This window comes from Nycticebus coucang, chromosome 12 (assembly GCF_027406575.1).
Source record: "Nycticebus coucang isolate mNycCou1 chromosome 12, mNycCou1.pri, whole genome shotgun sequence".
Classification (NCBI taxonomy): domain Eukaryota; kingdom Metazoa; phylum Chordata; class Mammalia; order Primates; family Lorisidae; genus Nycticebus; species Nycticebus coucang.
In genome coordinates, this window is record NC_069791.1 from 16,029,007 (window position 1) to 16,046,895 (window position 17,889).

The 17,889-nt window shown below is 43.9% G+C and overlaps 2 protein-coding genes across 6 annotated transcripts in view; both read left to right on the forward strand.

Moving 5' to 3' along the window:
• The window catches only part of LIMA1 (LIM domain and actin binding 1), a 116,252-nt gene extending 111,672 nt beyond the window's left edge, over window positions 1–4,580 (forward strand). For all 3 annotated transcript variants that reach the window (XM_053557084.1, XM_053557086.1, XM_053557085.1), the window contains exon 11: window positions 2,293–4,580. In XM_053557084.1, coding sequence (XP_053413059.1) covers window positions 2,293–3,298 — 1,006 coding nt within the window. In that variant the 3' untranslated portion in view covers window positions 3,299–4,580. The remainder of the gene's footprint in view (window positions 1–2,292) is intronic.
• A 2,061-nt stretch (window positions 4,581–6,641) lies between these two features.
• Window positions 6,642–17,889, forward strand: part of CERS5 (ceramide synthase 5) — a 46,749-nt gene continuing 35,501 nt past the window's right edge. Inside the window, exon 1 of one of the 3 annotated variants that reach the window (XM_053557091.1) lies at window positions 6,642–7,056. In XM_053557091.1, the coding sequence (XP_053413066.1) occupies window positions 6,860–7,056 (197 nt within the window). In that variant the 5' untranslated portion in view covers window positions 6,642–6,859. Of the gene's footprint in view, window positions 7,057–7,133; window positions 7,753–17,889 lie in introns of those variants that run through there. The other 2 variants (XM_053557090.1, XM_053557092.1) reach the window with 2 other exon arrangements.

Here is a 17,889-nt window from a genome sequence, read left to right on the forward strand (position 1 = left end):
AGTTTTCAGCTTTGTACAAAAATATGTTTATGGCAGTGGCTGTGGCTCAGTGGGTAGGGCACCGGCCCCATATACCAAGGGTGGCGGGTTCAAACCCACCCCAGCCAAACTGCAACAAAAAATAGCCGGGCGTAGCCGGGCCGCGGTGGCTCACGCCTGTAATCCCAGCATTGTGGGAGGCTGAGGAGGGAGGATTGCTTGGCTCAGGAGTTCGAGGCTTGTCTGAGTGAGAGTGAGACCCCAACTCGTGGAAAAAAATGGAAAAACCCAGCCGGGCACTGCGGCGAGCGCCTATAATCCCAGTGGCTTCGGAGGCTGAGGCAACAGGATGCCCACAGCCCAGGTCTGAGGTTGCAGTGAGCTACGATGCCATTGCCCTCTGCTCAGGGCATAGGGTAGAACTCTGTCTTGACAAATAAAAAAACAAGGAAAAAATAGCCGGGCGTTGTGGCAGGTGTCTATGGTCCCAGGTACTCGGGAGGCTGAGGCAAGACAATCACCTAAGCCCAGGAGTTGGAAGTTGATGTGAGCAGTGTGATGCCACGGCACTGTACTGAGGGCAATAAAGTGAGACACTGTCTCTACAAAAAAAAAAAAACGGGTGTTGTGGCAGGTGCTTGTAGTCCCAACTACTTGGGAGGCTGAGGCAAGAGAATCACTTAAACCCAAAAGTTAGAGATTGCTGTTAGCTATGATGCCACGGCACTCTACCATGGGTGACATAGTAAGACTGTGTCTAAAATAAATAAATAAATAAATAAAAACAGAAAAACAGAGGCACAAAAGATCACTTGAGCCCAAGAGTTGGAGGCTGCTGTGAGCTATGACACCATGGCACTGTGCCCAGCACAGCAACTTGAGACTCTGTCTCAAAAAAAAAAAAAAATAATAATAATTTATAACACAAATAAGAACTAAGAGGAAAATATTCAGCTTTTTACAAAAATATTTTTATGGCAGCACCTGTGGCTCAGTGAGTAGGGCACCGGCCCTATATACTGAGGGTGGTGGGTTCGAACTCAGCTCCAGCCAAACTGCAACAAAAATGGCCCGGCGTTGTGGCAGGCACCTGTGGTCCTGGCTGCTTGGAGAGTTACCTGGGCCCACGAGTTGGAGGTTGCTGTGGGCTGTGATGCCGCGGCACTTGACCCCGCAGCACTCTACCGAGGGCAACAAAATAAGACTCTGTCTCAAAAAAAAAGAAAAATTAATATTTTTACAATAATATTATTATAAGTAGTTATAGGTATGAATACTGAAGAAATGCGTGAATGATCAGAGGTAGGTAGGAAGACTTCCCAGAAAAAGTAATTTGTTGACAGTTTCAAAAGAGGCACGTCCACGTTAAATAATGAGACTCAGAAAAAATGGTTAAGTATAGAGTTTATTGAGTGTAAACTTGAGAATGCTCACATGGAAATACTGACTCCAAATAAATGGGGTCAGCATTTCAAAGGGGAGAAGTTACGGTTTCACTTATACAGAAATTTAGCAGGATTAGATCCTTTTCCATACAGGACTAGTACCTACACCGCAGCAATTTGATTGGTTATAGATTGCTACATTCCAGATTGCTTTCTTCATTCATGAAGAGTAGGTAGTGATTTGATGGGGGGTCTTATCTCTGAAGTTGCAGCTACATGCCACACGACTCAGGTTGCATAGCCACATTCCTCTCAAGGCTCAGAGTAAAATTCCAACTGCTTCAAGTTTAAATTATTTAATTTCACAGGAGAATGAGATCATTTGAAAATGGGGAGTACACTCCAGGTGATGAATGACTTATGAAGGTTCATTCTTGGAAATGAGCATATTTGGTGTAAGAATGAGTAAACACTGGGCGGCGCCTGTGGCTCAGTCGGTAGGGCACTGGCCCCATATGCCGAGGGTGGCGGGTTCAAGCCCAGCCCCGGCCAAACTGCAACAAAAAAATAGCTGGGCGTTGTGGCGGGCGCCTGTGGTCCCAGCTACTCGGGAGGCTGAGGCAGGAGAATCGCTTGGGCCCAGGAGTTGGAGGTTGCTGTGAGCTGTGTGATGCCATGGCACTCTACCGAGGGCCATAAAGTGAGACTCTGTCTCTACAAAAAATAAAAATAAATAAAAAAAAAAAGAATAAGTAAAAACTAATGTACTCAAAGGTGGACAGGGAATTCTAGGTCATTAATGTGCTTTTAAAGACATTTTCCTCATTTGGCATATTCTGAAAATATTGGAATTGCCAGATTTTAGCCTGCTGGTATAAATGAGAGTGTAAACATTTCTAATTTTATGCTTATCTTCTTTTAATGACAGTCTAGGAACATATGCATCTTTGCATGGGAGAATCTACTGTAAGCCTCACTTCAATCAACTCTTCAAATCTAAAGGCAACTATGATGAAGGTTTCGGGCATAGACCACACAAGGATCTGTGGGCAAGCAAAAGTGAAAACGAAGAGACTTTGGAGAAATCAGCCCAGTTTCCAAATGCAAAGGAGACCCCTCAGAGCCCAGGAGTAGAAGATGCCCCCATTGCTAAGGTAGGTGTGCTGGCTGCAAGTATGGAAGCCAAGGCCTCCTCTCAGCAGGAGAAAGAAGACAAGCCAGCTGAAACCAAGAAGTTGAGGATTGCCTGGCCTCCCCCAACTGAACTTGGCAGTTCAGGAAGTGCCTTGGAGGAAGGGATCAAAGTATCTAAGCCCAAATGGCCTCCTGTGGATGAAATAAGCAAGCCTGAAGCTCTTGAAGACGTGGATCTGGATCTGAAGAAGCTAAGACGATCTTCTTCACTGAAGGAAAGAAGCCGCCCGTTCACAGTAGCAGCTTCATTTCGAACCACTTCTGTTAAGAGCCCAAAATCTTTGTCCCCCCCTATCAGGAAAAGCTGGAGCATGTCAGAGCAGAGTGAGGAGTTTGCAGGAGGAATACTATCAGAGAGGGAACAAGTGGAAAATGCCCAGGTCACCAAGAAGAATGAGAATATGGGAAAAACAACCTGGCAAAACAAGGAATCTAAAGAAAGAGAGGAAGGGAATAGTAAGGAGGTTCATAGTTTTGAAATGGGGAATGAGAACTCTGTACAAAATGGTGCAAACTTAGATGAGAATGATAGCAACTTCCTCAAACAGCAGTCGCCACTAGAACCAAAGTCTCCAAATTGGTCCAGCTTTGTAGACAACACTTCCACTAAAGAATTCACTACTCAGAATCAGAAATCCCAGGATGTGGGATTCTGGGAGGAAGAGGTGGTCAAAGAGCTCTCTGTAGAAGAACAGATAAAGAGAAATCGGTACTACGATGAAGATGAAGATGAAGAATGATAAATTGCAATGGTGCTTGGCCTTAAATTCACGTTAGTGAGCCACTGCCCTTTATCCAAGTGTGATACACATAAATAGGTATTTTAGCATGAAATGTAATTTATATGGAAATAACTTTGGAAAGGAGTTCCAGCTTCAAAAAAAAAAATTTCAAATGCTACAGATAATATTACTTAAATCTTCCAGTTTAGCAGTAAATGATAGGCATAAGTGCTTTAAGGTCTTAAAAGTGGAGAGATATTCCAACTGATATACCCCAGATTCCACTGTATTCCCAAAAGGCAATATTAAAGTAGATAGATTATTAGTAGTACATTGTTACACTACGAATACTGAATTAGAGAACCTATAGAAAGAATTTAGGGGCCTAAAGATTAGGATTGAATGCACTTTAGTATAAAGGGCACAGTTTGTATATTTTTATCAATTTAATTTTTTAGTATTCATCTGTTAAGAGATCAAATTTTTAATCTTTTAAAAAAAATTTTTAGGTTATATAGCAACAAGAATGTTCAAAAAAATTTGTAGGTTAATTTTCTTACTCTGATATATACATATAGGGAATTTATTGCTTTTCATCCTATTCTCTAAATCACATCCTAAACTGAATTTTTGAGGTATAGGACAGCCATCTTTTCTGAGCACATTTGGAAGCAATTGAAGAACCAATCCATGTGCTTTGGTGCTTGGAGAGAAACACTGTCCCCTAAATAAGCTATGGTATTTGCCAGTGAGTTTGACTACACCCCAAGCGATTGCTTTCTTTTCTGGTGGCATACATGCTTCTCATAATTGACTGAAAGCTACAATGTGTTAAGACCTTTGGGATCACTTTCCCATGCTCCATGTCAGAGCAAAGTGAGGAGTTTAAAGGAGGAATAACAGAAAGAACCTCCTTCCACCACTTGAATTCAAACTTCTGAACCCTGTATCCCACTTCTGATGTCCCCTGAGACACTAATTTTTAAATATTTACCAGCTCTGAAATATACTGATTTTTATGGCAGGCTGTGAAATTAAAACAATTATAGGCCTTTTTCTTGGGATGGTTTTTCTAATATTAGGCTTTGGAACATTATAAATTTGAACACATTTGTACATAATTGATATTACAAATTGTATGTATGGGAAGGAGAGGTGTTTTAAGCCATAGGCTTTTCTTTGTACTGCATTTATAGAGATGTAGCTCTAATATATTGTAGAGATGTAAAATATTTTGCTTCCTTAGTCTTGCTTAGTCTGAAACATTTTTATTCAATAAAGCTTTTAATTAAAATTTGAACTTTTAAATGTTCCCTTTCCATTATTACAATCTCCCAGGGTCTACTTTTACTTTAGCAGTTTGGGGAAAAAAGACAAATGGAACTACTGTAGTGTTTTAGGAAGAGAAATGCTATCCATACAGTTTACCTCTAGGTGGTGGTGTTGAGCTAATCTTGGATTTTTCATCCTCTGAAAGAAGACACATTTTGCAGGCAGTATCTTGCATACAGCCTGGCAAGAGAATTAAAGTGTTCGTTCAAAATGAGTTACTTGTTTTACCAACTCAAAATCCAGTAGTAGTTTGTATTTATTGTACTAAACATTTAATAATTCAGCTCATGGTTATGCCTAATATGCTAAATACAATTTCCAAATGCTCTTTTGAAAATGGACTTGTTGGGGCCAGGCATGGTGGCTTGAGTCTGTAATCCTAGCATTCTGGGAGGCTGAGGCCAGTGGATTGCCTGAGCAAGAGTGAGACCCTATCTCTCAAAATAGCCAGGCGTGTAGTGGGTGCCTGTAGTCCCAGCTATTTAGGAGGCTGAGTCAAGAGGATCACTTAAGACCAAGACTTTGAGGTTGCTGTGAGCTGTGACACCATAGCACTCTACTCAGGGCGACAGCTTGAGACTCTGTCTCAAAAAATAAATAAAACATATCTTGAATATAGTGTAGTTATACCATGAAGCTAATGCTGGGTTTGGATGAAAATGGCTTCAGGTGGTGATTCCCACCCAGAACAGCAGCAGCGGCATCACCTCTATAAATTTGTCAGAAATGAGAAATGTAAATTCATGAGCTCTACCCACAACCTCTGGAAAGCAGAATCTTCCTGTATGGGATCCAGAAGCTTAGAATAAACTCTCCATGTGGGAGAAGGGACAAGCTAATGTCTGAGCTGATCCACACTGACGTTTGACCAGCACTGAGCTGAAGCAAGCCTTTTAGTTTCCTCCTTGGGATAGCTGCTGTTTTTTTTCTCTCCTCCCTTTGAAGCCCTATAACTCTAGCATAACCATCGCTTATTAGTTATAAAGTCATTTTACCTGTCCTCAAACAAGAGGTAGAGATTTAGTTATTTTAATCTTTTGTTCAGATCATTTCTAGTTAGCCTCTAGGAATTAACCTTGCAACCAGGTTTTAACAGCATGCAGGGTTCAGGGTTCTTGGGTAGCTGGGAGACAATTTAGCTTAGCCTTTTGAAGCTGTGGCTGTGGCTATGGCTCCTCTCCCTGTTTATAAAGATCCACAAAAGAGTTCAATGTTCAGTATGATAACCTAAAATGAAGGTGGTTTATGAGATAAGGGCTCAGAGTTCTGGTGTCTGAAGACTCTAGCTACTGCTTCTTGTGTATAACCTTGCGCAAGCTGTTTGGCCTCTGGACTTCAGTTTACTTATCCATAATATAGTGGGGACAATATCCACTTCAGAGGGAAGGAGTGAGACAATCTGTGTAAAACGTTCCATGCATTATCTGGCACGGAGGAAAATCTCATTATTCACTGGGCATCATTCTTCTTTAGCCTTTACGTGTATTTTCCTTTGGGTGTCTCCATTTTCACATTGCTTTTCTTCCATTTCCTTTTCCCCGTGAGAAAAATTAAAGAGTTTTTGTAAGTGCATTCTTCTTACGAAAAGTGACTATATAATTTTTAGGAGTAAGTCCGTGAAAGGGAATTACTATCACGGAGAGGCCCCATGGAGGAAAAGACTAGAAGCAGAAAAAATGCTGGGGACAGTAGTAGGCGGGGCCGGTGAGCAGGCAAGATAAGCCCTGACGTGAGGAAAACAGGGAGTGGAGATATAGGTATGGCTGGGCTGGGAGCCAGAACGGATTTCATTCGGTCAAGTTGTGGAACGTCCTCACAAGGGGCTAGCTCCGACATAAGAGGCGTCGCCACCATTGGAAGGGTAAGCGAGCAAGGAGATGCAGCGTGGCCGACCCCGGCAGCAAAGCGGCGCGCAGCTAGAATTGAAGGGCGGGTGGTGGGTGGGGCCAGCGCAGCACAGAGAGGGCGGGGCGGGGCTTCTGGGCCGGGCTGAGGCGGAGTCAGAGGCTCGAGAAGGGGCGCGGCCAATGTGGGAAGCCGGGGCCCCAGGGCTGCGGGCCGGGAGGCTGCGGTGAGGGAGGTGGGCGGGGAGGCGAGATGGGCGGTGAATCCGTGCCGGGGACGAGAGGGAGCTGGAAGGGGGTGGCCGCCGGCCGGGCCCCGCCCCGGGGCCGTCTCCCCTAGGGTTCCGTTGGCTGTGGAGGCAGCTGAAGCTGTGGCCGCTGTGGCTGCCGGGCGGGCGTTAAGATGGCGACAGCGGCGGCGGGAGCCCTAGGCCTGCTGTCGGGCTGGCTGTGGAGCGAGCGCTTCTGGCTGCCCCAGAACGTGAGCTGGGCGGACCTCGAAGGGCCGGGCGACGGCTACGGCTACCCGCGCGCCGAGCACGTCTTCTCCGTGTTCCCCCTGGCGGCGGGCATCTTCTTCGTGAGGCTGCTCTTCGAGCGGTGAGAGCCCGCGAGCGAGCGGCGCGGAGGGCTGGGCGCGGGCCGGAAGCAGCGCTGAAGGGAAAGCCCAGAGCTGAGGCTGGGGACCCCTGGGCCGTGGCTGATGCTCGCAGCGCGACCGCGGTGGTCGTGGAGCCTGGGGGAGACAGCCAGCTCGGGCGGTGGCCAAGTGGAAGAGAGAGGGTCGAGGGGAACGCTGGGCGTCTTCACCGTCGGATCCGGAGGTCGCCGGTGTCTTATAAGCCCCCGGCTTATGTGTGAGCTCTGGCAGAGACCCCGAGCGGCAGGAAGGGGCCAGGAGGAACAGAACTAGTTGCGGCCACGGAAGCTGAGAGGTCAACGCAGGGGCTAAACGTTCCAAGCAAAAGGAATAGGTTTATCAGAATCTGAGATTTGTGAGGACACTGGTTTCTGAGAGTTGAAGGCCCCAAGCCTCTTGATTTGTCAACAACTCCTGGATGTTTGTTGATAGTGGAGTAGAATCTGGTTGGAATAGGGTGTGTCTGGAGCCTGAGGCCTTCAAGATATGGAAAGATGTCAGATTATCCTCAGAACAGGCCTTAGGGCTTGAGATGGAAGGAGGAGTGGTCATCTTGAAGGGATGGAGAGCCTTAGGGCTTGTTAGAGGACAGCCCGATTGAGCCAACTTCTAGGCATAGCAGAATTGCAACATACTTTGTCGACCATGTGCTCTTGGTAAAAATAACTTCACTTTTCTTTCAGTGGATAATATCTGCTAAGATAATGCTATTCACCGAGAATTTGATGTGGTGACTTTTGTATGTGGTGAATTATTTTCATCAAGTCCACTCAGACCAGGAAAGGAGACTTCTTTCTACATAGGTCTCAAGTAATCCAGAGTATAAATGATTGTAATGCAAGAATACCTATCCAGGATAAAATAGTGTTACTTTCTGAAAAAATAGTATTATCTGTTTTAGATTGCTTCTTTGATTTTCCTCCCTTTTTTTTTTTTCCGAGGCAGGGTCTGGCTTTGTCACACAAGCCAGAGTGCAGTGGTATGATCATAACTTAATGTAGCCTCTACCAATCCTCCTGCTTTAGCCTCCAGAGTAGCTGGGACTTAAGGCATGACCACTGCCCAGCTGGTCTCAAAACCTGACCTCAAATGATCCTCCTGCATCAGTTCTCAAAGTACTGGGATTATAGGTGTGAGCCATCACACATGGCCTGCCTAATTTTAACACAAAAATCTTTTAGAATATTTTGTTATATTTAGCTAGAATATAACAGATTATTTTGTTATATTTAACTCATCCATTTACTCGTGATGTTCATCATCATCAGAATGCTTTGCCAGATGTTAAAAGTGCAAAAATATAAAGATGCTTTTTCACTGAAGCAAATGAAACCCAAAGATCTAAATGACTTTCCTAGGTCCTCAGGAATTTATGCCTCTTCAGATTGCAAAGGGTTCCCCCAGATGGCTGAAGTCTTATGTATCCTCTGGCAGAGTGGCTGGAAAGGATCCTTTACCTGTGGGAATTCTATCTGAGTGTTTCTATGGTGCTCCAGCGTCAGGGGAGTACAGTGGATGGGAATATTGAGCTGAAAGCATTCTAGTGTGGTATTTCTTGGCTAGTAAGAACACGCATCTTGTTTTGTCTTATGTTTGCTCTTGGGAAAGTTTAACCTTAGAATCAGTCTTGTTATTTTGTTTCTGTTTAAGACCCAGTACTTCCCTAATAGAATTGACTGCTGAATTACCAATTCTTGTCTTACTGTGCTGGTTTCCATAAAGGGAACAGAAGTCATTGTTAGAATACAGCGAAAGACATATCAGAAAGATCGGAACAAGTAGTCATCTTTCCTACATTTTCTCATTTCTCATATCCCACCTTCAGTTTATAGAAGCAATTCATGTGGTAGTTAATAGACTGTTAAAGAGCTAGAACTCCAACTTTCTTTTACAGACAGTAAACTGAGGCATAGAAAAATCCTACAGCTTTTTAGAGTTTGTGTACTCTCCTGGGGGAGGAGCTAGAAACAGGATCCAGGTCATTTTCCACGGCCCGGTGCTCTTCTCACTATATGATATGGCCCTTTTTTCCTGTTCCTTAAACCCCCTTTCAGGTGTTAAGATTTAATCTTCTGTTCTTAGTATTCTGTTATTTGTGAAACAAATTCATACTCATACTATTCTTAGTTAGTTAGTATAATGTGTTTAACTTGAAATTTGCTTTTGTTTGTTTCAGGTTGTTACTGCATGTTTTAATGAGTCTTAACTATACCCCTTGATAATGGTCTCTGTGTTTCAGAAACTCCCAAAGAATACAGTTTACAATGTGTTCTTACTTTCCCTTCCTTCTCATCAACCACACTGAGTATTTATCTTTTAAGTTTCCACATTCCCTAGAGAACTGCAGCCTAACCTGCTTGAGAAGACTTGAAAAGCCACTTGACTATAAAGTGTATCTAGCTAGCCATTTATTTTGCTAAAGAACTGCAGACAGGCAATTATTACCTACCAAAGAATTGAGGGTCTCATTTGTGAGCCTTTGTTGACTGGTTGCATTGTGATAGCCTGCATCTTTGCACAGTGCCTAAGTATAGCCTTTTGTAGGTAAATACTTATTGAATGCCCCAGGAGAAACCCAGAATCTAGATTTTTAATCGGAAATAGATAATTAAAGAATGGTAAAATTATAATTTTGTTTCCATTGTTAAATGTTATCGCATTATATTTGCATGTTGTACACTTTTCTATAGCTTTTCTCTCCCCTCTCCTCTTATACATAACTCACACTATCCTATCAAAAGAGATGGGCTGGGTGCAGTGGCTCATGCCTATAATCTTAACATTTTAGGAGGCTGAGATGGGAGGAACACTTGAGAACAGGAGTTTGGAAACAGCTTGAGTAAAACCCGATCTCTACAAAGAATAGGAAAATTAGCTGGGATGGTAGTGCGAACCTGTAGTCCCAGCTACTTGGGAGGCTGAGGCAGGAGGATTGCTTGAGCCCAGGCTTTAGAGGTTGCAGTGAGCTCTGATGGTACCACTACACTCTAGCCCTGGATGACAGAGCGAGACCCTATCAAAAAAAAAGATGGCCACATATGGTGGCTCACACCTGTATCCCAGCACTCTGGGAGGCCAAGGCGGGTGGATTGCCTGAGCCAAAGCAAGAACTCATCTCAAAAAATAGCTAGGCATTGTGGTGGGCTCCTATAGTCCCAGCTACTCAGGAGGCTGAGGCAAGAGGATTGCTTGAGCCCAAGAGTTTGAGGTTGCTGTGAGCTATGATGCCACAGCACTCTACTGAGGACGACAAAGTGAGACTCTTGTCTCTTAAAAAAAAAAGAAAGACGATTCACATCTATAATCCTAGCACTCTGGGAGGCAGAGGCAGGTGGATTGCTTGAGGTCAGGAGTTCAAGATAGCCTGCACAAGAGCAAAACCCTGTCTCTACTAAAAATAGAAAAATTAGCCATCATTGTGGCAGGTGCCTGTTGTCCCAGAGACTTGGGAGAATGAGGCAGAATGATCACTTGAGCCGAAGAGGGTGAGGTTGCAGTGAGCTTTGATGATGCCACTGCCCTCTACCCAGGGTGACAGAGCAAGACTGTCACAAAAAAAAAAAAAAAGAGAGAGAGAGAGAAACGCTTCTACTTGTTGCTTATTTTAGTATTACATAGCTGATTGAAACCTGAGGGAAATAGTCTAACTTAGGTCTGTTGGGTTTGGCTTAAACTGAATCTTAAAAATAAAATTGTTTAAAACATAGTAACTAGTCTCTTTTTTTTTTTTTGAGACAGAGCCTCAAGCTATCGCCCTGGATAGAGTGCCGTGGCATCACAGCTCATAGCAACCTCCAACTCCTGGGCTCATGCGATTTTCCTGCCTCCGCCTCCCCAGTAGCTGGGATTATAGGCACCCGCCACAACGCTTGGCTATTTTTTTGGTTGCAGCCATCGTTGTTTGGCGGGCCCGGGCTGGATTTGAACCCGCCAGCTCAGGTGTATGTGGCTGGCGCCTTAGCTGCTTGAGCCACAGGCACCGAGCCAATAACTAGTCTCTTGAATACCTTTTGCTTAGGATCAAGTAGAACCTTGAGATTTAATATTGAAACCATCAAATCTATATAGGCTCATCCATTTTGAATGTGATATTGTAATAGGAGCTTTATGTTGCCAGAAGTGAATGAGAGCCCTCACTGCTGCTTATTCATTATTCTGATTCTAGTCCCCTTTTCTCTCTTGTTGTTAAGGCAACCCACTGGGGTGTCTAAAGAGCCTTTTTTGTTTGTTTTGGTGCTGTGACTCAGAAACAAACCATAAAGAGCCTAATTAATATCTTTCTCACTGGGGACTAAACAGACTTACTTGCTGGCCTGTCATAATAGGAGTATAGTGACTCTTTTTTTTTTTTGTCAAGACAGCGTTCTACCCTGTGCCCTGAGCAGAGTGCAATGGCATCGTAGCTCACTGCAACCTCAGATTGGGGCTGTGGGCATCCTGCTGCCTTATCCTCCAAAGCTGCTGGGATTACAGGTGCTCACCACAGCCCCCAGCTGGGTTTTTCAACTTTTTTCATGAGTCAGGGTTTCACTCTCGCTCAGACAAGCTTGGAACTCTTGAGCTCAAGCAATCCTCCCGCCTTAGCCTCCCACAGTGCTGGGATTACAGGCATGAGCCACTGTGCCCGCGTAACTCATTTTCTTTCTTTCTTTTTTTTTTTTTTTTCCTTTTTTTAGAGACAGAGTCTCACTCAGTTGTGCTCAGTAGAGTGCCATGGCAACACAGCTCACAGCAACCTCCAGTTATTGGGCTTAGGCCATTCTTTGCCTCAGCCTCCTGAGCAGCTGGGACTACAGGTGCCCACCACAACGCCTGGCTATTTTTTGCTGCAGTTTGGCCGGGGCCGGGTTTGAACCCACCACCCTTGTTATATGGGGGCTAGTGCCGTATTCACTGAGCCACAGGTGCCACCCATGACTCATTTTCTTATGCATGTTTCTTAACCACTCATTTCTTCTTCCTCTTGTAAGCCTTGGTACCTCTGCTGCATATTGCTTTTTTTCTCCTGTTCTCCCCACTTCCTGTCTAAGTGGAGAAAAAGTTTTTTTTTTCCTGTTCTTGACAGGCCTGTTGCCCTCCTCCCAGATTCATGTCATGTCACAGCATTGTGGCCCAATAGTAGTATGTCCTCTAGACAGAGGAGGAGAGGGATGCTTTGAGAAAAATAGCTGCTGTCTTGGCTGTAAGGGAGACAGTCCATTCCTCTGCATCCCTAAAGGTATTCTGTTGGGCATTCTTGAATTGTAAATCACAGAAAATGAGGTTTGCAGATCCAACAAAGCCAGACTAGAAAAGATGGCCTCATGGGCCTACCCTTATCTAAGAATTCACTTCTCGGGCGGCGCCTGTGGCTTAGTCGGTAGGGCGCTGGCCCCATATACCGAGGGTGGCGGGTTCAAACCCGTCCTCGGCTGAACTGTAACCAAAAAATAGCTGGGCGTTGTGGCGGGCGCCTGTAGTCCCAGCTACTCGGGAGGCTGAGGCAAGAGAATCGCTTAAGCCCAGGAGTTGGAGGTTGCTGTGAGCTGTGTGATGCCATAGCACTCTACCGAGGGCCATAAAGTGAGACTCTGTCTCTACAAAAAAAAAAAAAAAAAAAGAATTCACTTCTCTTTATAAGTTCCAGATGGCTCAGAAGCTTCCTGTGTCCCTCCTTTCTCTGGGAACGCTTCTTTCCCTGTCTCTTTCTCCACAAGTGGGTGTTGATATTCCATAGACCAGGCATCCTCAAACTTTTTAAACAGGGGGCCAATTCACTGTCCCTCAGACTGTTGGAGGGCCGGACTATAGTTTAAAACAAAAAACTATGAACAAATTCGTATGCACACTGCCCATATCTTATTTTAAAGTAAAAAACAAAACGGGAACAAATACAATTCACACCGCTTCATGTGGCCCGTGGGCCACAGTTTGAGGACACCTGCTATGGACAGTTCTGTACTACCATGCCTGAAGTCAGGTTCCTAACATACCCCTGGAGACAATACATTTATCATTGAGAAGAATATGTCAGATACTTTCGTTATAACCACTCCCAATTCAGAAAACTGGGGTCTGTTAGATAGGTAAAGAAGAGATTAATGAGACCTAATGAGGTGACTCATACCTGTAATCATAACACTTTGGGAGGTGAAGGCAGGAGGATCTCTTGAGCCCAGGAGTTTGAGACCAGCCTCAGCAACAAATCAAAACTCTGTCTCTATTAAAAAAAGGGGGGGAGATTTATGAAGGGGAGGCAAGTGAAATCTATACCTTGCTTATAGAGTGGAAATGGGGAGTATACCTATTATGACTTCTCCAAGCATATTTTTAGGCTAATAAAAGCTGCCTCCTAAAGAATCCACCAAGCTTTGGCCTTTGTCTTTATATCTACTCCTATTTTATCTTTAGGGAAGACTGCAAGAGGAGTTAACCTTAACCACTTCTGAAAACAAAAAAATCTGAAACGACTTTTTCTAGACAAGGAATAATTATCTTAATATCTAGAACTATGCTGTCCAGTATAGTAGGCATTAAATAAATGGCTGTTGAGGATTTCACACATGAGTAGTCAGAATTGAGATGTGTTGTAAATGTAAAATACACACTGAATTTAAAAACATACTGTAGAAAAAGAAACTGTCTCAATTTTTATACTGATTACATATTAATGTCGTATTTTGTATATAATAGGATAATTTTGTATATGTTAGGATGACATAACAAAATACATTATCAACATTAATTTCGCCTGTTTCCTTTTTACTTTTTTAAATGTGACTAAATTTTAAATTACATGGGTGACTCACATTATGTTTCTATAATATATCAATATTTTGACCATTATATTGATGATAGTGATTCAAACAATATTAATAACTGATAAAAGATTTTTTTTTTGGAGACAGAGCCTCAAGCTGTCGCCCTGGGTAGAGTGCTGTGGCATCACAGCTCACAGCAACCTCCAACTCCTAGGCTCAAGCGATTCTCCTGTCTCAGCCTACCAGTAGCTGGGACTACAGGCGCCCACCACAACGCCCGGCTATTTTTTGGTTGCAGCCATCATTGTTGTTTGGCAGGCCCTGGGCTGGATTTGAACCCGCTAGCTCAGGTGTATGTGGCTGGCGCCTTAGCTGCTTGAGCCACAGGCGCCAAGCTCTGATAAAAGATTTTTAATGTAAATTCACATTTGATTCAATTTTTAGTGCCAAAAGATAATATAAATATCTTGTGCCTTGCTTTAAACAACAGTTCTTTCTAAAAAATTGTAGTAAAAATAGGGGTATTTTTTTTAATTAAGTAAATTATTTCCTGAAGGATTTAAATGACCAGTTACATTCTGTTTTGAGTAAGATATTATTGACAGTGCCTTTTAGCCAAGGATTGGTCTAGTTCTGCATTTCTGAATATATATATATATGTATAGTCAATCTGTAAACGAGTTTGGCAAGTAGTTAAATGTGCATTGGGACCTGCACATCCCTGATAAGGCAGTGAGAATAATCACTCTTTTATAGCTCTTCTGTAAAACATAGGATTTCTTTTTTTCTTTTTTTTTTTGATACAGAGTCTCACTGTCTCTAGGGCTAGAGTACTGTGGTGTCTCATAGCTCATGGCAGCCTCAAACTTCTGTGCTCAAGCAGTTGTCCCACTTCAGCCTCCACGTAACTGGGACTACAGACATGTGCCACCTTGCCCAGCTAATTTTAAAACAAACTTTTTATTTTTGAGACAGAGCCTCTGTTGCTACAGGCTAGTGTGTCATGGCATCAGCCTAGCTCATAGCAACCTCAAACTCCTGGGTTCAAGTGATCTTCCTGCCTCAGCTCCCGAGGAGCTGGGAGTACAGGCACCTACCACAATGCCCAGGTAATTTTTCTATTTTTAGTAGTGACAAGGTCTCACTTGTTTTTTTTTGAGACGGAGTCTTAAGCTGTCGTCTTGGGTAGAGTGCTGTGGCGACATCATAGCTGATAGCAACTTCCAACTCATGGGCTCAAGCAGTCCTCTTGCCTCAGTTTTGATTTGTTTTGTTTTTATTGAGATAGAGTGTCACTTTGTCACCCTTGGTAGAGTGCCCTGGCGTCCTAGCTCATAGCAACCTCCAACTCTTAGGCTCAATTCTCTTGCCTCAGCCTCACAAGTAGTTGGGAGTACAGGTGCCTGCCACAACACCTAGCTACTTTTTTGTTGCAGTTTGGCTGGGGCTCTGTTGAACCCGCCACCCTCCGTATATGGAGCCAGAGCCCTACCCAGTGAGCCACAGGCGCCGCCCTAACATTTATTTATTGAAGTTTAAGATATGTGAGATATCAAAACTATGTACCAAAGATAAAAACATGAGTAAATTGGGGTGGTGCCTGTGGCTCAGTGGGTAGGGCACTGGCCCCATATGCAGAGGGTGATGGGTTCAGACCCGGACCTGGCCAAACTGCAACAAAAAAATAGCCGGGCGTTGTGGCAGGTGCTTGTAGTCCCAGCTACTTGGGAGGCTGAGACAAGAGAATCACCTAAACTCAGGAGTTGGAGATTGCTGTGAGCTGTGAGAGTGACAAAGTGAGACTCTGTCTCTACCAAAAAAAAAAAAAAAACATGAGTAAAACGTGGTTTATACCCTCAGGGAGAAAGCAAGAAAATTAGTGGTTATCATTGATTTGTGTGTGTTTCTACTTCAAGTAAATACATTAAGTTATATAATTAGTCATTCATTTTAAAAAGGTAAATGAAAGTAACGAGTGGGTTCATCAATTTGGCATCAGTTTATTTTAGTTTTCCTTTTAATAGGTTTGATTATTTTTTCGGGGATATTTCCTTATTCCTTTTTCTTCATCTACTAAGATTCCCCTAGTATCTTTGTCATAAAATCAAGGAGCTAAGTAAAGTGAATTATGTCCAAAACATTTGTCAGGTCACAGCTGGAATTTTTTTTTTTTTTTGAGACAGAGTTTCATTTTGCCATCCTCTGTTAGATTGCTGTGGTGTCATAGCTAACAGCTACCTGAAACTCTTAGTTTCAAGCGATTCTCTTGCCTCAGCCTCCTGAGTAGCTGGGACTACAGGTGCCTGCCACAACACCCAGCTATTTTTAGAGAGGGGGTCTCACTCTAGCTCAGAGCTGGTCTCGAACTTGTGAGCGCAGGCGATCCGCCCACCTTGGCCTCCCAGAGTGCTGGGGATTACAGGCATGAGCCACCAAGCCTGGCCTAACACAGCTGGAATTTTGAGAGCAAAACAGTTTCAGATTATCTTGAATGTAATTGCTATACTATAGATTCTGAACTGCCCTGTTCTTTGGAGATGACCTTCAGATTGGGCTGTGCTTAAGGGCTTGTCTCTCCAACAAAACTGTGTGTATCTAATGCAGTGCTTTGTACATATTAACCATTCAGTAATGTTTACTGAGTAAATGACTCTGCAACCTACTCCTCCTGGTTGAGACACCGTGAATAGTAATTCCATTCGCCCCCACCCCCGACCACCACCAAAGAAATGAGATCTTGCTTTGTTGCCCAGGGTGGAGTACAGTGGCTATTTACAGGCCTAATTATAGCATACTACAGTCTGGAACTTTTGTTGTTTTTTTTTTTTTAGAGACAGAGTCTCACTTTATCACCCTCAGTAGAGTGCTATGGCATCATAGCTCACAGCAACCTCCAACTCCTGGGCTTAGGTGATTCTCTTGCCTCAACCTTCCGAGTAGCTGGGACTACAGGCGTCCACCACAACACTTGGCTTTTTTTTTTTTTTTTTAATTTTGTCTTCAATTGGCTTTCAATCTTCTTAGTTTGAGGTTGTTTTTATTTTTTTTTCTTTATTTTTTCTTGAGACAGAGTCTCACTTTGTGGCCTTTAGTAGAGTAATGTGGCGTCATAGCTCACAGTAACCTCCAACTCTTGGGCTTAAGTGATTCTGTTGCCTCAGCCTCCCAGGTAGCTGGGACTACAGGCGCCTGCCAGAACGCCCGTTGTTTGTTTGTTTTTTTTTTTTTGTAGAGACGAGGGTCTCACTCTGGCTCATGCTGGTCTCAAACCTCTGAGCTCAGGGCAATCTACTCACCTCAGCCTCCCAGGGACGCCCAGCTATACTTTTGTTGCAGTTTGGCCAGGACAGGGTTCAAACTGGCTACCCTTGGTATATTGGGCTGGCACCCGATGCACTGAGCCACAAGTGCTGCCCCAGTCAGGAACTTTTGGCCTCAGGAGATCCTCTCTCAGCCTCCTGAGTAGCTGAGACTATAGGCCCAACCACATAATTTCCTTCTTGGATCCTGAAGTTCCTATCCCTACAGCAGTAGGTTCTCAAATCTTTTGATCTCAGGAATCCTCTATAGTTCTAAAAATTATTGGTGACCCCAAAGAGCTTTTATTTACATGGGTTATCTATCAGTAGTTTCTATATAAGGGCCAGGCGTAATGGCTCATACTTGTAATCTTAGCTCTTTGGTAGGCCAATAGAGGATTGTTTGAACCCAGGTTTTTTGTTTGTTTGTTTGTTTTTTGAGACAGTCTCACTATGTTGCCCTCGGTAGAGTGCTATGGCATCACAGCTCACAGCAACTTCAAATTTCTGGGCGATTCTCTTGCCTCAGCCTCCCAAGTAGCTGGGACTACAGGTGCCCACCATAAATGCCCAGTTATTTTTTTGGTATTGTTGTCGTTGTTTAGCAGGCCCTGGCAGGGTTCGAACCCACCAGCCCTGGTGCATGTGGCCAGTGCCCTAACCACTGAGCTATGGTGCCAAGCTGAATTGAGCCCAGAATTTTAAGACCAGCTTAGATAACAAAGCTGTGAGCTAGGCTGACCCTATGGCATTC